Source organism: Bombina bombina, chromosome 1 (genome assembly GCF_027579735.1).
Source record: "Bombina bombina isolate aBomBom1 chromosome 1, aBomBom1.pri, whole genome shotgun sequence".
Classification (NCBI taxonomy): Eukaryota; Metazoa; Chordata; class Amphibia; order Anura; family Bombinatoridae; genus Bombina; species Bombina bombina.
The window spans coordinates 938,844,852-938,868,735 of NC_069499.1; the positions used below are offsets into that span (position 1 = coordinate 938,844,852).

At 41.3% G+C, this 23,884-nt stretch overlaps 1 protein-coding gene across 1 annotated transcript in view; it reads left to right on the forward strand.

Moving 5' to 3' along the window:
- The window catches only part of SAMHD1 (SAM and HD domain containing deoxynucleoside triphosphate triphosphohydrolase 1), a 615,063-nt gene that overhangs the window by 492,067 nt on the left and 99,112 nt on the right, over positions 1-23,884 (forward strand). The window contains exons 11-12 of the mRNA XM_053715954.1: positions 3,770-3,837; positions 14,761-15,104. Of these exons, the coding sequence (XP_053571929.1) occupies positions 3,770-3,837; positions 14,761-15,104 (412 nt within the window). The remainder of the gene's footprint in view (positions 1-3,769; positions 3,838-14,760; positions 15,105-23,884) is intronic.

The following is a 23,884-nucleotide window of genomic DNA, read 5'->3' on the forward strand; positions in this document are numbered from 1 at the left end:
TAAATGCAAAGGCTTCTGGCTTTGTGGTCCTAGCCCTTCGGTCTCTCTGGTTGAAGTCTTGGTCTGTGGATGTGACTTCTAAATCCAGACTTTCTCTTCCTTTCAAGGGGAAGATTTTATCTCTGATGAAGCGCATGTGCCCATGCGCGAAACGCGTAAGATAGGAGCTTACCTGTGTCTGATGATAAGCCTGCTCCTAATAAACACTCTATTTCATTCACTCTGAAGACTCCGCATTCTTTTTCCTCATTTCAGAAGATTTTATTTGGTTCAGGGCTGGACTCTATTATTTCTACGTTTGCTGGAGGGAAGGGTGCCTTCCTACCGCGGGATAAGAAGAATAGGCCTAAGAAACGGCAATTGTCTAATTTTCGTTCATTTCGTTCTGACAAATAACAGCAATCCTCATCCAAGTCCTAGCAGCCCAAGAGTATTTGTAACCGGCTCAGTCCTGGAATAAGTCTAAACAGACTAAGAAGCCCACCGAGAACAAATCGGCATGAAGGGGCGGCTCCCGATTTGGGATCGGATCGAGTAGGGGTAGACTGTCTCTTTTTTTTCCAGACGCTTGGTTCCAGGATGTACAGGATCCTTGGGTCCTGGAGGTTGTATCTCAGGTATACCGGTTAGGATTCAAATATCATCCGCCCAGGGGCAGATTCCTACTCTCCAGACTGTCTACAAGACCAGAAAAGAGGACTGCCTTTTTAGGTTGCGTACCGGATTTTTCCTCTCTAGAAGTTATTTTCCCGATACCTACAGCAGAAAGAGTTTTGGGGTTTTATTCAAACCTTTTTGTGGTTCCAATTCTGGACTTAAAGTGCCTAAACAAGTTTCTGAGTGTTCCCTCTTTCAAGATGAAGACAATACGGTCAATCCTTCCTCTGGTTCAGGAAGGACAGTTTATGACCACCATAGACCTGAAGGCTGCATACCTTTCATGTTCTGATACACAGGGAACATTTTTAGTTGCCTTTCTGGACCAACACCTCCAGTTCATAGCTCTTCCATTTGGCCTAGCTACTGCTCCAAGGATATTTTTGAAGGTTCTGGGGGCTCTTCTAGCCGTTGCCAGAACAAGAGGTATTTCAGTAGCGCCTTACCTGGCCGATATCTTGTTAGAGGCACCATATTTTCATCTAGCGGAAGAACATTCGGAGTCCTTTCTCATTCTTCTTCGATCACATGGATGGAAGATAAACTTGGAAAAGAGTTCTCTTACTCCAAGTACAAGGGTGAATTTCCTGGGGACAAAAGTAGACTCCATATCCATGAGAATATTTCTCATAGATCAAAGACGTTGCAAGCTAACTACTGCATGTCTTGCCCTCTGCCTTCTTGAGATCCTCAGTGGCCCAGTGTATGGAGGTGATCGGACTCATGGTGTCCTGTATGGACATAATTCCCTTTGCCAGACCCTTACAACTATGCATGCTGAGACAATGGAACAGCAGCCATTCAGATCTGTCTCAACAGCCTGTGCTGGACAATCTGTCGAGAGACTCGCTCTATTGGTGGCTCTGTCCAGATCATCTGTGCCAAGGCACATGCTTCTTGTGACTATGGACACAAACCTTTCCGGCTGGGGAGCCGTTTGGGGTGCCAAGAAGGCACAAGGGCTGTGGACTCAGGAGGAGTTCTCCCTTCCATTCAATATACTGGAACTCCGGGCAATCTTCAATGCCTTTTAGGCTTGGCCCCTTCTGGGTTCGTCCCAGTTTATCAGATTCCAATCAGACAATATAAGCTTGGTTGCCTACATCAACCATCGGGGGGGGGGAACGAGATGTCCCTTGGCGATGAGAGAAGTATTTTAGATAGAGTGGGTGGAGACCCACAGATGTGCGCTGTCAGCGATCCACATTCCGAGTGTGGACAACTGGGAAGCGGACTTCCTCAGCAGGCAATCCTTTCACACAGGGAAATGGTCTCTCCACCCGAGGTGTTTGCAGAGATATGCAGCGAGTGGGGGACGCCGGAGATAGATCTCATGGCATCCCGCCTCAATACCAAGCTACCCAGGTACGGGTCGATGGATCCTCGGGCGGAACTGATAGATGCCCTATCAGTACTATGGAGGTTCAGACTCGTATATCTTTTTCCTCCATTACCGCTTCCCCCTCGTGTGGTGGCTCGCATCAAGCAGGAGCGAGCATCAGTGATTCTGATTGCTCCATCGTGGCCGCGAAGGACGTGGTTTTCGGATCTGGTGGGGGGGTCCTCATCTTCTCCGTGGAGGTTATCTTGTCCCAGAGATCTGCTGATACAGGGTCTCTTCGTTCATCAAAATCTAGATTCTTTTAGGCTGACTGCATGGATATTGAACGTTTAGTTTTAGCCAAGGGAGGGTTTTCAGAGAGTGTTATCGACACTCTGGTTCAAGCTCATAAGCCAGTTACTCGTCGTATCTACCATAAAGTGTAGAGGACTTACTTGTACTGGTGTGAAGAGCGTTTCTTTTCCTGGCATAAGGTTACCAGAATTTTATCTTTTCTCCAGGATGGACTGGAAAAGGGTCTTAGTTCCCTGAAGGGACAGATATCGGCCCTGTTGGTGTTACTGCACAAGAGATTGGCTGAGCTTCCGGATATGCACTCCTTTGTTAAGGCTCTGACTAGGATCAGACCTGTGTTTAGATCTGGGGCTCCGCCTTGGAGCCTCAATCGTGTTCTTAATGTTTTGCAGCAGGCTCCGTTTAAGCCTATGCATACTGTTGACATTAAATTGTTATCTTGGAAGATTCTTTTTTTGTTGGCTATTTCCTCTGCGCGCAGAGTTTCTGAGATTTCTGCTTTGCCATATGACCCCCTTATCTTGTTTTCCATGCTAAGGCGGTTTTACGTACTAAATTAGGGTTCCTCCCTAAGGTGGTGTTGAATCATAACATTAATCAAAAAATTGTTGTTCCTTCCTTGTATCCTAATCCTCTTTCAGCGAAGGAACGCTTACTTCACAATCTAGATGTGGTTCGTGCCTTTAAGTTCTATCTTCAGGTTACTTCGGAATTTAGACAATCTTTCTCTTTTTTTTTTTTTTTTTTTTTTTTGTCATCTGTACAGGAAAGCTTAAGGGGCAGAAGGCGGCTACTACGACTTCCCTATCTTTCTGGTTGAGGAGTGTCATCCGCTTAGCTTATGAGACAGCGGGGACGACAGCCTCCTAAAAGGAGTAATGGCTTCCTCCTGGGATTTTAAGAACGAAGCCTCTGTGGATCAGATTTGTAAGGTGGCTACCTAGTTCTCCTTACACACTTTTTCTAAATTTTACAAGTTTGATGTGTTTGTTTCAGCTAAAGCAGCTTTTGGGAGAAAAGTTTTGCAGGCTGTGGTGCCCTGAGAATAGGGTCCGCCTATTTTTCTTTCTAATGACACGGTGAGTCCACGGATTATCATAATTACTATTGGGAATATCACTCCTGGCCTGCAGGAGGAGGCAAAGAGCTCCACAGCAAAAGCTCTTAAATACCACTCCACTTACCCACAAACCCCAGTCATTCTCTTTGCTTGTAGTGCAAGGAGATGGTAAAGTTGGTGTCTGATTCTTCAATCAAGAGTTTTTTATTTTAAAAAAAAGCAGAGCAAGTTTGCTTTGTTTTTCTTTGGGGGTTTAGCCGTAGTCAACTTCAGTCTCTTCAGTAGAGCAGTGGTGGCTTTTAAGCTTTTGGGAACTTGGGGGGTATAATCCCCTCTGTGCTTCCCAGGATTTGGATGCTGCCCTGTTTTGGTTTAAGACTATGTGGGTTTACTTAGTCTTTTTTCTATTTCCACAGGTCCACGTTAGGAAGGAATCCTTTCAAGTCTGGTGAGCTGCTTTGCTGCTGGGCAGTCTGTGTTGGAGGTAAGTGCTATTTTTCTTTTTTCTGCTGAGGAGAGCACAGGAAAAAGTTTGGCACTTACGGTGTTAATCCAGCTTATGGGCAGATGCTTTATTATGGCTGTACGTGGGGCACTGTGTGAGGATGGCTCTGTTTAGGGGTTGTTTAGTTATCCCTATTTAGGCTCATATGTTTTTTGTGCTGACATGTTGCGTTCTGCTCTGTAGCTGGGAACGTATCACGCTCTTCATATTTTCTCCCGGCGGCTGTTGGTGTTTGTTTTAATGCCGGCCGGGAGGTAGTGAGGCACGCCCACGATGGGCGGAGCTTCTTTGGCGCAAGTTTTTCGCGCATTCTTCATTGTGATAGGAGGAGCTGCGCTTTAGCTGCGATCTGCTGGTTATGGTGTTTTTCAGACCGGGTGCTGTTTTCTTTTGAAGTCCGGATTGTTGTGTCTGTTCCGGTTGGAGGAGGTCAGGTAAGCACCTCAGCAAAGTTTTGTGGAGGTGCTCTGCAGGGGTCTTGGTTTTCTTGTGTGTCTTACAGTGATACATCGTTTTTATTTCATGTTTTTTTTTTATAACGTTATTTAAAGAGACAGTAGTGTTTTATTTTTTTCTCACTCAAATTACATTTTTTTAAATTGTGTGTAAGATGGACCAAGAGCTGTAACTTGTAATTTTGCTTAGATGCTAATGTAGAGCCACCTATCCCTTTCTGTTCCTCATGTATAGAGAGAACCTTACAATATAGGGATAGGCTTTTTGATACACAGCCTTCATTTTCTAAGGAGAATGTTGTTCAGGAGTCTCCTCTTCAAGCTGTAGCACAGCTTTCTCCCCATTCATCCCAATCTCTATCATCCTCACAAGCAGTGCCCTGCGTTACATCTCAGGTTGGGTTTTCTTTACAGGATATGGCTACTCATATATCCTCTGCTGTAACTGAGGCTTTGTCTGCTTTTCCTGTGTTGCAGGGTAAGCGTAAAAGGAGTTCTGATTCTGTTGCAACTCTGTTTCTTCTCACAGGATTGAGTAAAAAGATATTTCAGTAGAGTCTGAAGGTGAAATTTCACACTCTGATAGTGTGTCTCCTGTGGCTGATTCTGAGGTGGTTTCTTTCAGATTTAAGCTGGAGCACTTCCGTTTGTTACTCATGGAGGTTTTAGCTACTTTAGATGACTCTGATTCCATGGTCATAGTTACTCCCAAGAAGGCTAGTAAGCTTAACAAGTTTTTTGAAGTTCCTTCTGTGGCGGAAGTTTTTCCTGTCCCAGATCATGTTCCAGAAATTATTTAACGGGAGTTGGAGAAGCCTGGTATTCTTTTCTCCAACATAGGTGTGTCCGGTCCACGGCGTCATCCTTACTTGTGGGATATTCTCTTCCCCAACAGGAAATGGCAAAGAGCCCAGCAAAGCTGGTCACATGATCCCTCCTAGGCTCCGCCTACCCCAGTCATTCTCTTTGCCGTTGTACAGGCAACATCTCCACGGAGATGGCTTAGAGTTTTTTAGTGTTTAACTGTAGTTTTTCATTATTCAATCAAGAGTTTGTTATTTTAAAATAGTGCTGGTACGTACTATTTACTCAGAAACAGAAAAGAGATGAAGAATTCTGTTTGTATGAGGAAAATGATTTTAGCAACCGTAACTAAAATCCATGGCTGTTCCACACAGGACTGTTGAGAGCAATTAACTTCAGTTGGGGGAACAGTTTGCAGTCTCTTGCTGCTTGAGGTATGACACATTCTAACAAGACGATGTAATGCTGGAAGCTGTCATTTTCCCTATGGGATCCGGTAAGCCATGTTTATTACGATTGTAAATAAGGGCTTCACAAGGGCTTATTTAAACTGTAGACTTTTTTTGGGCTAAATCGATTGATATTAACACTTATTTAGCCTTGAGGAATCATTTATTCTGGGTATTTTGATTTAATAATATCGGCAGGCACTGTTTTAGACACCTTATTCTTTAGGGGCTTTCCCAAAGCATAGGCAGAGTCTCATTTTCGCGCCGGTGTTGCGCACTTGTTTTTGAGAGGCATGGCATGCAGTCGCATGTGAGAGGAGCTCTGATACTTATAAAAGACTTCTGAAGGCGTCATTTGGTATCGTATTCCCCTTTGGGTTTGGTTGGGTCTCAGCAAAGCAGATACCAGGGACTGTAAAGGGGTTTAAAGCTTAAAACGGCTCCGGTTCCGTTATTTTAAGGGTTAAAGCTTCCAAAATTGGTGTGCAATATTTTCAAGGCTTTAAGACGCTGTGGTGAAAATTTGGTGAATTTTGAACAATTCCTTCATGTTTTTTCGCAATTGCAGTAATAAAGTGTGTTCAGTTTAAAATTTAAAGTGACAGTAACGGTTTTATTTTAAAACGTTTTTTGTACTTTCTGATCAAGTTTATGCCTGTTTAACATGTCTGAACTACCAGATAGACTGTGTTCTGAATGTGGGGAAGCCAGAATTCCTATTCATTTAAATAAATGTGATTTATGTGATAATGACAATGATGCCCAAGATGATTCCTCAAGTGAGGGGAGTAAGCATGGTACTGCATCATTCCCTCCTTCGTCTACACGAGTCTTGCCCACTCAGGAGGCCCCTAGTACATCTAGCGCGCCAATACTCCTTACTATGCAACAATTAACGGCTGTAATGGATAATTCTGTCAAAAACATTTTAGCCAAAATGAACCCTTGTCAGCGTAAGCGTGGCTGCTCTGTTTTAGTTACTGAAGAGCATGACGACGCTGATATTAATATCTCTGAAGGGCCCCTAACCCAATCTGAGGGGGCCAGGGAGGTTTTGTCTGAGGGAGAAATTACTGATTTAGGGAACATTTCTCAGCAGGCTGAATCTGATGTGATTACATTTAAATTTAAATTGGAACATCTCCGCATTTTGCTTAAGGAGGTATTATCCACTCTGGATGATTGTGAAAATTTAGTCATCCCAGAGAAACTATGTAAAATGGACAAGTTCCTAGAGGTGCCGGGGCTCCCAGAAGCTTTTCCTATACCCAAGCGGGTGGCGGACATTGTTAATAAAGAATGGGAAAGGCCCGGTATTCCTTTCGTCCCTCCCCCCATATTTAAAAAATTGTTTCCTATGGTCGACCCCAGAAAGGACTTATGGCAGTCAGTCCCCAAGGTCGAGGGAGCGGTTTCTACTTTAAACAAACGCACCACTATTCCCATAGAGGATAGTTGTGCTTTCAAAGATCCTATGGATAAAAAATTAGAAGGTTTGCTTAAAAAGATGTTTGTTCAGCAGGGTTACCTTCTACAACCCATTTCATGCATTGTCCCTGTCACTACAGCCGCATATTTCTGGTTTGATGAACTGCTTAAGGTGCTCGATAGTGACTCTCCTCCTTATGAGGAGATTATGGACAGAATCAATGCTCTCAAATTGGCTAATTCTTTCACTCTAGACGCCTCTTTGCAATTGGCTAAGTTAGCGGCTAAGAACTCTGGGTTTGCTATTGTGGCGCGCAGAGCGCTTTGGTTGAAATCTTGGTCGGCTGATGCGTCTTCCAAGAACAAGCTACTAAACATTCCTTTCAAGGGGAAAACGCTGTTTGGTCCTGACTTGAAAGAGATTATCTCTGATATCACTGGGGGTAAGGGCCACGCCCTTCCTCAGGATCGGCCCTTCAAGGCAAAAAATAGACCTAATTTTCGTCCCTTTCGTAAAAACGGACCAGCCCAAGGTGTTACGTCCTCTAAGCAAGAGGGTAATACTTCTCAGGCCAAGCCAGCTTGGAGACCAATGCAAGGCTGGAACAAGGGAAAGCAGGCCAAGAAACCTGCCACTGCTACCAAGACAGCATGAAATATTGGCCCCCGATCCGGGACCGGATCTGGTGGGGGGCAGACTCTCTCTCTTCGCTCAGGCTTGGGCAAGAGATGTTCTGGATCCTTGGGCGCTAGAAATAGTCTCCCAGGGTTATCTTCTGGAATTCAAGGGACTTCCCCCAAGGGGGAGGTTCCACAAGTCGCAGTTGTCTTCAGACCACATAAAAAGACAGGCGTTCTTACATTGTGTAGAAGACCTGTTAAAAATGGGAGTGATTCATCCTGTTCCATTAAGAGAACAAGGGATGGGGTTCTACTCCAATCTGTTCATAGTTCCCAAAAAAGAGGGAACGTTCAGACCAATCCTAGATCTCAAGATCTTAAACAAATTTCTCAAGGTCCCATCGTTCAAGATGGAAACCATTCGAACTATCCTTCCTTCCATCCAGGAAGGTCAATTTATGACCACGGTGGATTTAAAGGATGCGTATCTACATATTCCTATCCACAAGGAACATCATCGGTTCCTAAGGTTTGCATTCCTGGACAAACATTACCAGTTCGTGGCGCTTCCTTTCGGATTAGCCACTGCTCCAAGGATTTTCACAAAGGTACTAGGGTCCCTTCTAGCGGTGCTAAGACCAAGGGGCATTGCAGTAGTACCTTACCTGGACGACATTCTGATTCAAGCGTCGTCCCTTCCTCAAGCAAAGGCTCACACGGACATTGTCCTGGCCTTTCTCAGATCTCACGGCTGGAAAGTGAACGTGGAAAAGAGTTCTCTATCCCCGTCAACAAGGGTTCCCTTCTTGGGAACAATTATAGACTCCTTAGAAATGAGGATCTTTCTAACAGAGGCCAGAAAAACAAAGCTTCTGGACTCTTGTCGGATACTTCATTCCGTTCCTCTTCCTTCCATAGCTCAGTGCATGGAAGTGATCGGGTTGATGGTGGCGGCGATGGACATAGTTCCTTTTGCGCGCATTCATCTAAGACCATTACAACTGTGCATGCTCAGTCAGTGGAATGGGGACTATACAGACTTGTCTCCGAAGATACAAGTAAATCAGAGGACCAGAGACTCACTCCGTTGGTGGCTGTCCCTGGACAATCTGTCTCAAGGGATGATGTTCCACAGACCAGAGTGGGTCATTGTCACGACCGACGCCAGTCTGATAGGCTGGGGCGCGGTCTGGGGATCCCTGAAAGCTCAGGGTCTTTGGTCTCGGGAAGAATCTCTTCTACCGATAAATATTCTGGAACTGAGAGCGATATTCAATGCGCTCCAGGCCTGGCCCCAGCTTGCGAGGACCAGGTTCATACGGTTTCAATCAGACAACATGACGACTGTTGCGTACATCAACCATCAGGGGGGAACAAGGAGTTCCCTAGCGATGGAAGAAGTAACCAAAATTATTCTTTGGGCGGAGTCTCACTCCTGCCACCTGTCTGCTATCCACATCCCAGGAGTGGAAAATTGGGAAGCGGATTTTCTGAGTCGTCAGACATTGCATCCGGGGGAGTGGGAACTCCATCCGGAAATCTTTGCCCAAGTCACTCACCTGTGGGGCATTCCAGACATGGATCTGATGGCCTCTCGTCAGAACTTCAAAGTTCCTTGCTACGGGGCCAGATCCAGGGATCCCAAGGCGGCTCTAGTGGATGCACTAGTAGCACCTTGGACCTTCAAACTAGCTTATGTGTTCCCGCCATTTCCTCTCATCCCCAGGCTGATAGCCAGGATCAAGCAGGAGAGGGCGTCGGTGATCTTGATAGCTCCTGCGTGGCCACGCAGGACTTGGTATGCAGATCTGGTGAATATGTCATCGGCTCCACCTTGGAAGCTACCTTTGAGACGAGACCTTCTTGTTCAGGGTCCGTTCGAACATCCGAATCTGGTTTCACTCCAGCTGACTGCTTGGAGATTGAACGCTTGATTTTATCGAAGCGAGGATTCTCAGATTCTGTGATCGATACTCTTGTTCAGGCCAGAAAGCCTGTGACTAGAAAGATTTACCACAAAATTTGGAAAAAATATATCTGTTGGTGTGAATCTAAAGGATTCCCTTGGGACAAGGTTAAGATTCCTAGGATTCTATCCTTCCTTCAAGAAGGATTGGAAAAAGGATTATCTGCAAGTTCCCTGAAGGGACAGATTTCTGCCTTGTCGGTATTACTTCACAAAAAGCTGGCAGCTGTGCCAGATGTTCAAGCCTTTGTTCAGGCTCTGGTTAGAATCAAGCCTGTTTACAAACCTTTGACTCCTCCTTGGAGTCTCAATTTAGTTCTTTCAGTTCTTCAGGGGGTTCCGTTTGAACCCTTACATTCCGTTGATATTAAGTTATTATCTTGGAAAGTTTTGTTTTTAGTTGCGATTTCTTCTGCTAGAAGAGTCTCAGAATTATCTGCTCTGCAGTGTTCTCCTCCTTATCTGGTGTTCCATGCAGATAAGGTGGTTTTACGTACTAAACCTGGTTTTCTTCCAAAAGTTGTTTCTAACAAAAACATTAACCAGGAGATTATCGTACCTTCTCTGTGTCCAAAACCAGTTTCAAAGAAGGAACGTTTGTTGCACAATTTGGATGTTGTTCGCGCTCTAAAATTCTATTTAGATGCTACAAAGGATTTTAGACAAACATCTTCCTTGTTTGTTGTTTATTCAGGTAAAAGGAGAGGTCAAAAAGCAACTTCTACCTCTCTCTCTTTTTGGATTAAAAGCATCATCAGATTGGCTTACGAGACTGCCGGACGGCAGCCTCCCGAAAGAATCACAGCTCATTCCACTAGGGCTGTGGCTTCCACATGGGCCTTCAAGAACGAGGCTTCTGTTGATCAGATATGTAGGGCAGCGACTTGGTCTTCACTGCACACTTTTACCAAATTTTACAAGTTTGATACTTTTGCTTCTTCTGAGGCTATTTTTGGGAGAAAGGTTTTGCAAGCCGTGGTGCCTTCCATTTAGGTGACCTGATTTGCTCCCTCCCTTCATCCGTGTCCTAAAGCTTTGGTATTGGTTCCCACAAGTAAGGATGACGCCGTGGACCGGACACACCTATGTTGGAGAAAACAGAATTTATGTTTACCTGATAAATTTCTTTCTCCAACGGTGTGTCCGGTCCACGGCCCGCCCTGGTTTTTTTAATCAGGTCTGATATTTTATTTTCTTTAACTACAGTCACCACGGTACCATATGGTTTCTCCTATGCAAATATTCCTCCTTAACGTCGGTCGAATGACTGGGGTAGGCGGAGCCTAGGAGGGATCATGTGACCAGCTTTGCTGGGCTCTTTGCCATTTCCTGTTGGGGAAGAGAATATCCCACAAGTAAGGATGACGCCGTGGACCGGACACACCGTTGGAGAAAGAAATTTATCAGGTAAACATAAATTCTGTTTTTTCCTCCTCTCTAATTTTTAGGACAATGTTTCCTATTGCGGACTCTATTAAGGAAGCTTGGCAGACTGTTCCTAAGGTAGAGGGAGCTATTTCCACTTTAGCTTAGAGGACCACTATTCCTATTGAAGATAGTTGTTCTTTTAAGGATCCCATGGATAAGAAATAAGAAGCTTTGGTTAAAAGGATGTATGTTCACCAGGGGTTCCAGTTGCAACCTGCTGCGTGTATTGATACTCTTACCAGTGCGGCTGCATATTAGTTTGATGCATTGTTTGATTCTATCCTACAGGAATCTCCTCTGGACTAAATTTAGGATAGAATTAAGGCTTTAAAATTGGTTAATTATTTTATTGAGGATGCTTCTTTACAGGTCATCAAGTTGGGAGCAAAAATTTCAGGCTTTGCTGTTTTGGCGTGCAGGGCTTTATGGTTAAAGTCTTGGTCTGCAGATGTATCATCTAAATCTAAGCTTTTAGCCGTTCCCTACAAGCGGAAGACATTTTTTGGGAATGGTTTGGCTGATATTATTTCTGATATCACTGGAGGGAAGGGACATTTGCTTCCTCCGGATAGGAGAAATATACAGAAGGGCCGTTGGAGTAATTTTCGTTCCTTTCGTAACTTCTCTGGTAAGTCTTCCTCATCCTCCTCCTCCAAACAGGATCAGTCCAAGCCCTCTCGGAAGTCCAATCAGTCCTGGAGCAAGGGGAAGCAATCTAAGAAGCCTGCTACTGACTCAGTCAGCATGAAGGGTCTGCCCCCAATCCAGGAATGGATCTTGTGGGGGGCAGGCTATCTTTGTTCGCTCAAGCCTGTGTAAGGGATGTTCCAGATCCCTGGGTGGTAGATATTGTGTCCCAGGGATACAAGCTGGAGTTCAAACCCTCTCCTCCCAGGGGCAGGTTTCATCTGTCAAAGTTATCTGTAAATCAGATGAAAAAAGAGGCATTCTTAAGTTGTGTTCAGGATCTTTCCGACATGGGAGTGATCGTTCCAGTTCAGGAGCAGAGACTAGGGTTTTATTCCAATCTGTTTATCGTTCCCAAAAAGGAGGGAACTTTCAGACCAATCCTGGTTCTCAAGTGTGTAAACAAGTTTCTCAGAGTTCCGTCCTTCAAGATTGAAACTATTCGGTCTATTCTTCCTCTGGTTCAAGAGGGTCAGTTCATGACTACAGTAGATCTGAAGGATGCATATCTGCCTATTCCCATCCACAAAGATCATCACAAGTTTCTGAGATTTGCTTTCCTAGATGAGCATTTTCAGTTTGTGGCTCTTCCTTTTGGTATTGCAACTGCTCCCAGGTTGTTTTCAAAGGTCTTGTATGAGTTATTGGCAGTTCTCAGACTACAGGGGGTTGCAGTGGCTTCTTACCTGGAAGACATTCTAGTTCAGGCGCCATCTTTTCAACAAGAATACTCCGACACAGAGTTGTCTTTTCTGCGATCCCACGGTTGGAAGGTGAATTTAGGAAAAAGTTCCTTTATTCCTACTGTAAGAGTGGTTTTCTTGGGAACCCTTATAGATTCTCTAGAAATAAAGATCTTTTTGACAGAAGCAAGGAAGTAAAAAATGTTCAATTCCTGTCTGGCTCTTTAGTCATCTCCTCGTCCGTCAGTGGCCCAGTCTATGGAAGTGATTGGTCTGATGGTTTCGGTCATAGACATCATTGCGTTTGATCGGTTTCATCTCAGACCTCTGCAGTTATGCATGCTTAGACAGTGGAACAGGGATTATACGGACCTGTGTCCGAAGATTGTTTTAGATCAGGCTGCAAGAGATTCTCTTCTGTGGTGGTTGTCTCAGGTTCGTCTCTCCCAGGGAACCTGTTTTCACAGGCTACATGGGTAATTGTGACCACGGATGCCAGTCTGCTGGGTTGGGGAGCTGTCTGGGGCTCTCTAAAGGCTCATGGTCTGTTGGCCCTGGGAGGGATCAGTTCTAACTATAAATGTTTTAGATTTAAGGGCAATCTTCAATGCTCGCCTGGCCTCAATTGGCTTCAACCCAGTTTATCAGATTTCAGTCGGACAATATAACGTCCGTGGCTTACATCAATCATCAAGGGGGAACTCTGAGTTCTTTGACGATGGAGGTAGCCAGGGTTATTCAGTGGGCAGAGGTTAACAATTGCTGTCTGCAATTCACATTCCAGGGGTGGGAAATTGGGAAGCGGACTTTCTGAGCAGACAGTCTTTTCATCCGGGGGAGTGGGAACTTCATCCAGAGGTGTTTTCCAGTTTGGTTCTCAGGTGGGGTCTTCCGGAATTGGATCTTATGGCATCTCGTCACAATGCCAAGCTTCCAAAGTACGGGTTTGAGGTCCTCAAGCTGTTCTAATAGATGCTCTGGCAGTTCCCTGGAAGTTCAGTCTGGCATACGTGTTTCCTCCGTTTGCCCTTCTTCCTCGGGTCATTGCTCGGATCAGGCAAGAAAGGGTGTCAGTGATTATCATTGCGCCGGCTTGGCCTCACAGTACATTTACACTGTATACGCTACTTTTTAAGACCATTTAAATTTAAATTTGAATTTAGCACTTAGCAGTTTGTTCATAGTGCCGACAAATAATTTTCCTCCCTGCCATGGCTACCTCACTCCTTCCCACAGGGGTAATAGATGATAATACAAGGAGGAAAAACATTATGACAACGGCACTCAGAGGTCACAGTGTAGGTTCTGATGTTATTAAGGAAGAGAATCTAGACACTGTTTTTTCTAGTTTAGAGAAACTAAGATATAAAGAAACCAATTTGTGGTGGGATATCGAATTTTTAGATCTTTACATTTCAGAGAACAAAGTCCCTAGAGGACTACGTATGAAAAAATATCCCTCCTTTGCTATAGATAATCCCATTTTCATGGAGGAGTGGAATACTAATTTAACTAACTGCTCTATCATTTGCATGAAGCAACTTCTTAGACACAAAAGAGAAGAGAGGGATAATATTCTGTTAGAAATAAATACTATCTTTGACAAATTAAAACCTTTTGAAACAACACAAAAATACACTGATTATAAATCTCAATTAGATACCACCATAGATCAGCTAGACACCATTCTGTCAGATAGAAAAGTACAAAAATATAATAGTGACACGAAAGATTATGATTTAGACATAGTCTATTCCTGGCAGAAATCGAGACCATTGAATATAAGAGCCACTCATAAGAATAGCCACAACAAAAAGGATAAAAACAAGTCTACACACAATAAAAACCAAACTTCTAGAAAAGTAACTTTTTCAAGTATAGACACTGATAATCTAGAAGATGAAACCACTGACACCCATAATGATGAGCCAGAAGCAGTACCTACTACATCAGGCAATATATCCTCTGAGAGAAGAAACTTAAAATCTCTAGTTAAATCAACCCAGCAAACGAGCACTCCAAAGAAAGGGGAAAATACATTTAGATACCCCAGCAGGGTCAGGAAAAACAAGATGAAATAGCAACAATAAATCTCTCTGACTTTACATTAACGACTCATCATATTAATGTACTTAATAAAGGCTTAACCTTTGCACCTGCAACAGATTTTGATTTATTCAGCACTCTTTTAGACACAAATAAATTTGTAAGAAAAGTAGTACTAAAAAAACATTTTTTTGGTATAGACACACAATCACACACCTCCACCACAACTGACACACACCCTAACACTATTGGTTTACTATTTTCTGATTTAACAGACCTTACCACTCTCACCACACTTCAACAACACTCACCCAGTTCATATACTCATTCCCCAGGTACCACTCAGCAATACACTTTTAAGGATAAATCACATTTTTACCCAGTTAATGCACGTGATCACATAATAGATTTATTTCAAAGGACCATAGAAAAGGAACTAACCGACCTTCACAAAACACTCCAGTCAACTACAATAAGTAAAGCCAGAGATAATTTAAGCCGCCATGAGAGAAAAGCACTTAAAGATCTACAAGATAACCCCAACATAGTCATTACTAAGGCGGACAAAGGAGGGGCTATTGTTGTCTTAAACACCACTGATTACTTAGATGAAGTACACAAACATCTAGAGGATAAAGATCAGTATATGAAACTCACATTTAATCCTACCATAAATTTCGTAAGTAAATTGAAGAGTCACTTAGACACAGGCATTGAACTGGGCTACCTAACGGAAGAACTAGCGTCATTTTTTCTGATAAAAGACCCTACCATACCAAGTTTTAGAACTGTCCCTAAAATTCATAAAAATCTCACTAGACCACCAGGTAGACCCATTGTGGCAAGCCAAGGATCCCTATGTGAAAGGCTTGGTGGGTGGCTTGACCACATACTTCAACCAATTGTCCAATCATTACCAGGCTACATTAAAGATAGCGGCCACCTAATCCAGCAACTTAACACAGTCAACTGGAATTGTAAATACACTTGGCTCACAGTTGATGTAGCTGCTCTTTATTCAAGCATTCCCCACACGACAGGCCTCATAGCGCTTTATGAGATGTTACTTAGACATACTGACTATGACATAGGTTTCATTACATTCATAGTAGAAACTGCAGAATTTCTACTAAAACATAACTATTTTGTTCATGAAGGAACTTATTATTTACAGCAAAGAGGCACGGCCATGGGGGCAAAATTTGCCCCGGCCTATGCCAATATTTACATGGGTTGGATGGAATTTTGTTTTATTTTTTCAACTGAATTCCAATTTAAAAACAATATTAAACTATACGGTCGCTTTATTGACAATCTCATAATCATTTGGGACAAGACAGATAATGAGCACACTATAGAACAATTTATGACCTATATTAACAACAATCAATTAAACCTTGTCTTCACACACAAAAGTGACACCCAATCCATTGACTTTCTAGACCTAAAACTTAGTGCAAATTTATCGAAATTAAGAATTTTTACTTCCACATACAGAAAACCCACCTCAAAAAATACAATTTTAAGGGCAGATTCATGCCATGTCCCACACCTCAAAAAAGGCATACCCAAAGGTCAATTTCTACGACTTCGTAGAAATTGCTCCAACTTAGATACCTATAGGCAAGAAGCTAAAGAATTAACCAACAGGCTAGTCAATAGGGGATACAATAGATCAAAACTAGATCTAATTAATAAAGAAGTAGAAAGCACACAGAGGAATATGTTATTCCAGAAAAAGGATAAAACACAAAATGAGGAAAATATAGTGTTCTCTACCCAATTTAGCAGGCAATACTATAAAATCTGTAAAGTAATTAAGGATAATCTAATAATAATAAAGAGTGATGACACATTGAAACAAGTAATATCTAAAGGCATTAAATTTGTTGCTAAAAAAGCTCCATCAATAGGAGACTTAACAAACAAAAAATTCTCAGAAAGACCACAAACACAAACTAACTGGCTGGGCCTCAGTCCTGGATCCTTTAAATGTGGCCATAGACCTTGCAAAAGTTGTGAGTTTACCAACATAACCCACACCTTCACCTCTAGTAACACTAAGGAAACATATACGATCAAGCAAAGGATAGACTGCACTTCGCAGTATGTAATATACCTCATTACATGCCAACTTTGCTTTCAGCAATACATAGGCATCACTACACGTCCGTTAAAAGATAGCATTAGGGAGCATTTACTATCCCTCATTGAAAAAGAAGCTAGAACTCCAGTGGCCAAACACTTTCGGCAACATGGAATAGGTACTGACCACTTCTCATTCCAAGGAATAGAGAGGGTTGTCAAAGAGGCCAGAGGGGGCGATAGAACTGCCAAACTCCTAAAAAGAGAAGTCTTCTGGATAGTGAAATTAAATACTAGATACCCCAATGGGATAAACAGAAGACTGGATGTGGATTTATATGTGTAATTCATTCCACTTGGACACATTCTAACCCCTCTTGAACTAATCAAATATGACTGAAGTTAAAAATCCCTCGAAACATTAGATCTAATTACACAATAGATACATCTTTAACACCAAGATTTGAATACATATAATCAATACGACCTTATCGATTCAAGTTATTCAGTACACATACACAAAAACATAAATAATAACAACAATAAAACTGACTCTTCTATCTATTAGCCCTCCTAGTAGTCTCCCTAGCAATACATAACCATCTTATATACATACATACTCTAGCTAAGACGTCTATATATACATTTACACACATATAAGAAATCAGCTGAGTTTAGTATAGTCTATGATACCTTTAGATCTTATAATCCATTATGTAATTATCAATGGGATAAATAGTTTCCTTAACATGATTGACCACTACAAGCAGTGTTTAAAACTAGATTCTAGTCTTCCTTAGAAATGATTTTCTTATTTCTTTCATGTAATTAGCAAGAGTCCATGAGCTAGTGACGTATGGGATATACATTCCTACCAGGAGGGGCAAAGTTTCCCAAACCTTAAAATGCCTATAAATACACCCCTCACCACACCCACAATTCAGTTTTACAAACTTTGCCTCCGATGGAGGTGGTGAAGTAAGTTTGTGCTAGATTCTACGTTGATATGCGCTCCGCAGCAAGTTGGAGCCCGGTTTTCCTCTCAGCGTGCAGTGAATGTCAGAGGGATGTGAGGAGAGTATTGCCTATTTGAATGCAGTGATCTCCTTCTACGGGGTCTATTTCATAGGTTCTCTGTTATCGGTCGTAGAGATTCATCTCTTACCTCCCTTTTCAGATCGACGATATACTCTTATATATACCATTACCTCTGCTGATTCTCGTTTCAGTACTGGTTTGGCTTTCTACAAACATGTAGATGAGTGTCCTGGGGTAAGTAAATCTTATTTTCTGTGACACTCTAAGCTATGGTTGGGCACTTTGTTTATAAAGTTCTAAATATATGTATTCAAACATTTATTTGCCTTGACTCAGAATGTTCAACTTTCCTTATTTTTCAGACAGTCAGTTTCATATTTGGGATAATGCATTTGAATTAATCATTTTTTCTTACCTTCAAAAATTTGACTCTTTTTTTCCTGTGGGCTGTTAGGCTCGCGGGGGCTGAAAATGCTTCATTTTATTGCGTCATTCTTGGCGCGGACTTTTTTGGCGCAAAAATTCTTTTCCGTTTCCGGCGTCATACGTGTCGCCGGAAGTTGCGTAATTTTGTGACGTTATTTTGCGCCAAAAAAGTCGGCGTTCCGGATGTGGCGTCATTTTTGGCGCCAAAAGCATTTAGGCGCCAAATAATGTGGGCGTCTTATTTGGCGCTAAAAAATAAGGGCGTCGCTTTTGTCTCCACATTATTTAAGTCTTATTTTTTCAGTGCTTCTGGTTGCTAGAAGCTTGTTCTTTGGCATTTTTTCCCATTCCTGAAACTGTCATTTAAGGAATTTGATCAATTTTGCTTTATATGTTGTTTTTTCTCTTACATATTGCAAGATGTCTCACGTTGCATCTGAGTCAGAAGATACTACAGGAAAATCGCTGTCTACTGCTGGAGCTACCAAGCTAAGTGTATCTGCTATAATTTTTGGTATCTGTTTCTCCAGCTGTTGTTTGTATTGCATGTCATGACAAACTTATTAATGCAGATAAAATTTCCTTTAGTACTGTTACATTACCTGTTGCTGTCCGTCAACATCTAATTTTCAGAGTGTTCCTGATAAACATAAGAGATTTTATTTTTTAAATCCATTAAGAAGGCTATGTCTGTTATTTCTCCTTCTAGTTTACATAAAAGTCTTTTAAAACTTCTCTTTTTTTCAGATGAATTTTTAAATGAACATCATCATTCTGATACTGATAATGGTTCTTCTGGTTCAGAGGTTTCTGTCTCAGAGGTTGATGCTGATAAATCTTTGTATTTGTTCAAGATGGAATTTATTCGTTCTTTATTTAAAGAAGTATTAATTGCATTAGAAATAGAGGATTCTGGTTCTCTTGATTCTAATCTAAACGTTTAAATAAGGTTTTTAAATCTCCTGTAGTTATTCCAGAAGTGTTTAATCTCCCTGATGCTATTTCTGAAGTAATTTCCAGGGAATGGAATAATTTGGGTAATTCTTTTACTCCTTCTAAACGTTTAAGCAATTATATCCTGTGCCATCTGACAGATTAGAGTTTTTTTGGGACAAAATCCCTAAGGTTATGGGGCTGTCTCTACTCCTGCTAAAAGTGCTACTATTCCTACGGGAGATAGTAATTCTTTTAAGGATCCTTTAGATAGGAAAATTGAATCCTTTCTAAGAACAGCTTACTTATGTTCAGGTAATCTTCTTAGACTTGCTATATTTTTAGCGGATGTTGCTGCAGCTTCAACTTTTTGGTTAGAAGCTTTAGCGCAACAAGTAACAGATCATAATTTTATAGCATTATTATTATTCTATAACATGCTAATAATTTTATTGGTGATACCATCTTTTGATATCATTAGAGTTGATGTCAGGTATATGTCTCTAGCTATTTTAGCTAGAAAAGCTTTATGGATTAAACTTGGAATACTGATATGTCTTCTAAGTCAACTTTGCTTTCTCTTTCTTTCCAGGGTAATAAATTATTATTTCAACTGTTTCTGGAAGGAAGGGAACTTTTTTACCAAAGGATAAAAAATCTAAGGTAAATTTAGGTCTAATAATCATTTCGTTCCTTTCCTCACAATAAGGAACAAAAGCCTGATCCTTCATTCTCAGGAGCGTTATCAGTTTGGAAACTATTTCCAGTTTGGAATATATCCAAGCCTTTTAGAAAACCTATAGCCAGCTCCTAAGTACCCATGAAGGTGCGGACCTTATTCCAGCTCAGCTGGTATGGGGCAGATTACGTTTTCTTCAAAGAAATTTTGATCAATTCCGTTCTCAATTTCTGGTTTCAGAACATTGTTTCAGAAAGGTACAGAATTGGCTTCAGTTAAGGCTTCCTGCTAAGAGATTTTTTTTCTTTCCCGTGTCCCAGTTAACACAGCAAAGGCTCAGCATTTCTGAAATGTGTTTCAGATCTAGAGTTGGCTGGAGTAATTATGCCAGTTCCAGTTCTGGAACAGGGGCTGGGGTTTTATTTTATCTCTTCATTGTACCAAAGAAGGTCAATTCCTTCAGACCAGTTCCGGATCTTTCAATATTGAATCGTTATGTAAGGATACCAACATTCAAGATGGTTACTGTAGGACTGTCCTGCCTTTTGTTTAGCAAGGGCATTATATGTCTACAATAGATTTACAGGATGTGTATCTACATATTCCGATTCATCCAGATCACTTTTAGTGTCTGAGATTCTCTTTTTAGACAAGCATTACCAGTTTTGTGGCTCTACCGTTTGGCCTAGCCTCAGTTCCAAGAATTTTTTTCAAAGGTTCTCGGTGCCCTTCTTTCTGTAATCAGAGAACAGGGTTTTTTTGGTATTTCCTTATTGGACAATATCTGGGTACTTGCTCAGTCTTCTCATTTTCGAAGAATCTCATACGAATCGACTTGTGTTGTTTCTTCAAGTTCATGGTTGGAGGATCAATTTACCAATCAGTTCATTGATTCCTCAGACAAGTGTAACCTTTTTAGGTTTCTAGAATAGATTCAGTGTCTATGACTCTGTCCTTGTCAGACAAGAGAAGTTTAACATTGATATCAGCTTGTCAAAACCTTCAGTCACAATCATTCCCTTTGGTAGCCTTATGCATGGAAATTTTAGGTCTTAGGACTGCCGCATCAGATGCGATCTCCTTTGCTCGTTTTCACATGCGACCTCTTCAGCTCTGTATGCTGAACCAATGGTGCAGGGATTACTCAAAGATATCTCAATTAATATCTTCAAACCGATTATACGACACTCTCTGACATGGTGGGCAGATCACCATCGTTTAGTTCAGGGGGCTTCTTTGTTCTTCCGACCTGGACTATAGTCTCAACAGATGCAAGTCTTACAGGTTGGGGAGCTGTGTGGGGGTATCTGACGGCACAAGGGGTTTGGGAATCTCAGGAGGTGAGATTTCCGATCAATATTTTGGAACTCCGTGCAATTTCAGAGCTCTTCAGTCTTGGCCTCTTCTGAAGAGAGAGTTGTTCATTTGTTTTCAGATAGACAATGTCACAACTGTGGCATACATCAATCATCAAGGAGGGACTCACGGTCCTCTGGCTATGAAAGAAGTATCTCAAATTTTGGTTTGGGCGGAATCCAGCTCCTGTCTAATCTCTGCGGTTCATATCCCAGGTATGGACAATTGGAAAGCGGATTATCTCAGTCGCCAAACGTTGCATCAGGGCGAATGGTCTTCACCCAGAGGTATTTCCTCAGATTGTTCATATGTGGGAACTCTCAGAAATAGATCTGATGGCTTCTCATCTAAACAAGAAACTTCCCTGGTATCTGTCCGGATCCAGGGATCCTCGGGCGGAGGCAGTGGATGCATTCTCTCTTCCTTACCAATGTCATCCTGCCTATATCTTTCCGCCTCTAGTTCTTCTTCCAAGGGTATTCTCTAATATTCTAAAGGAATGCTCGTTTGTCCTGCTGGTAGCTCCAGCATGGCCTCACAGGTTTTGGTATGCGGATCTTGTCCGGATGGCCTCTTGTCAGCTGTGGACTCTTCCGTTAAGACCAGTCTTTCTGTCTCAAGGTTCTTTTTTCCATCAGGATCTCAAAACCTTAATTTTAAGGTGTGGAGTTTGAACGCTTGATTCTTGGTCAAAGAGGTTTCTCTGACTCTGTGATTGATACTATGTGACAGGCTCGTAAATCTGTATCTAGAGAGATATATTATAGAGTCTGGAAGACTTATATTTCTTCAGGATGGTTTAGATAAAGGTTTGTCCGCAAGTTTCTTGAAAGACAAATCTCTGCTCTTTCTGTTCTTTTTCACAGAAGGATTGCTAATCTTCCTGATATTCATTGTTTTGTACAAGCTTTGGTTCGTATAAAACCTGTCATTAAGTCAATTTCTCCTCTTTGGAGTTTGAATTTGGTTCTGGGGGCTCTTCAAGCTTCTCCTTTTGAACCCATGCATTCTTTGGTCGTTATATTACTTTCTTGGAAAGTTTTGTTTCTTTTGGCCATCTCTTCTGTCAGAAGAGTCTCTGAATTATCTACTCTTTTTTGTGAGTCTCCTTTTCTGATTTTGCATCAGGATAAGGCGGTGCTGCGAACTTCTTTTGAATTTTTTACCTAAGGTTGTGAATTCTAAAAACATTAGTAGAGAAATTGTGGTTCCTTCATTATGTCCTAATCCTATGAATTCTAAGGAGAAATCATTGCATTCTTTGGATGCTGTTAGAGCTTTGTAATATTATGTTGAAGCTACTAAGTCTTTCCGAAAGACTTCTAGTCTATTTGTCATCTTTTCCGGTTCTAGAAAAGACCAGAAAGCTTCTGCCATTTCTTTGGCATCTTGGTTGAAATCTTTATTTCATCATGCCTATGTTGAGTCGGGTAACACTCCGCCTCAAAGGATTACGGCTCATTCTACTAGGTCAGTTTCTACTTCCTGGGCGTTTAAGAATGAAGCTTCAGGTTGATCAGATTTGCAAAACAGCAACTTGGTCCTCTTTGCATACTTTTACTAAATTCTACCATTTTGATGTGTTTTCTTCTTCTGAAGCAGTTTTTGGTAGAAACGTACTTCAGGCAGTGGTTTCAGTTTGGATCTTCTGCTTATGTTTTTTCATTAAAAATTTTATTCTGGGTGTGGATTATTTTCAGCAGGAATTGGCTGTCTTTATTTTATCCCTCCCTCTCTAGTGACTCTTGTGTGGAAAGATCCACATCTTGGGTAATCATTATCCCATACGTCACTAGCTCATGGACTCTTGCTAATTACATGAAAGAAAACATAATTTATGTAAGAACTTACCTGATAAATTCATTTCTTTCATATTAGCAAGAGTCCATGAGGCCCGCCCTTTTTTGTGGTGGTTTTGATTTTTTTGTATAAAGCACAATTATTCCAATTCCTTATTTTATATGCTTTCGCACTTTTTTCTTATCACCCCACTTCTTGGCTATTCGTTAATCTGAATTGTGGGTGTGGTGAGGGGTGTATTTATAGGCATTTTAAGGTTTGGGAAACTTTGCCCCTCCTGGTAGGAATGTATATCCCATACGTCACTAGCTCATGGACTCTTGCTAATATGAAAGAAATGAATTTATCAGGTAAGTTCTTACATAAATTATGTTTTTTTCAGCCTTTTTTAACACAACATGAATAATACATATAGGTAGAAAAATAAAAAATAAAAAATATATATAAAGGATTAATTTCCCCCTTCAAGATGAAGTGCACTTATACTCAATTAGTTAGCATATATATTTAGAACTATATACTCTATTCTGATGGTAGGAAATTAGTTTTTACCTATTTATTTATTCTTTGATTATTTCTCTTTCAATTTTATTTACATGTCACATTTTTACCTTTATTTTTTACTTTTTATTTTTCACTTATATTCTCAGCCTTATTTATATTTTTTACTTTATCATTTCATATTTTTTATCAATATTTTTACTCATTTACTTCCTTTTTAGTTTTTATCTATTTATCAAGGTATTCATTATGACAATTATTTATATTTATTTACTAGTTTTTTCAGTAATCCTTATTTTTTACTACTGTTATATTTAAACAATGTTTAACAATATTAAGTATTTTATTTATTGATGTGTACCTATCAGTGTTGCCGCAGAGTTAATACTATAAACCTCAGTAACAAGCTGAAGACACTTAATAAAGGCTATACACTCACCGAGGCAACACTGATTGGTTTAGACCTCAGTCCCTTCAGGATTGGTGAAAACCAGGTTTAAAAGGCCCACACTGTCACACTCTATCAGCCTCCGATGAAGCGCATGTACGCATGCGCGAAACGCGTCAGGCGTTCCTAACTGTGACCCTGTATACCTGTACCTGTACTTATTTGATCTTCAAATAAATTTATGATTTCCAGC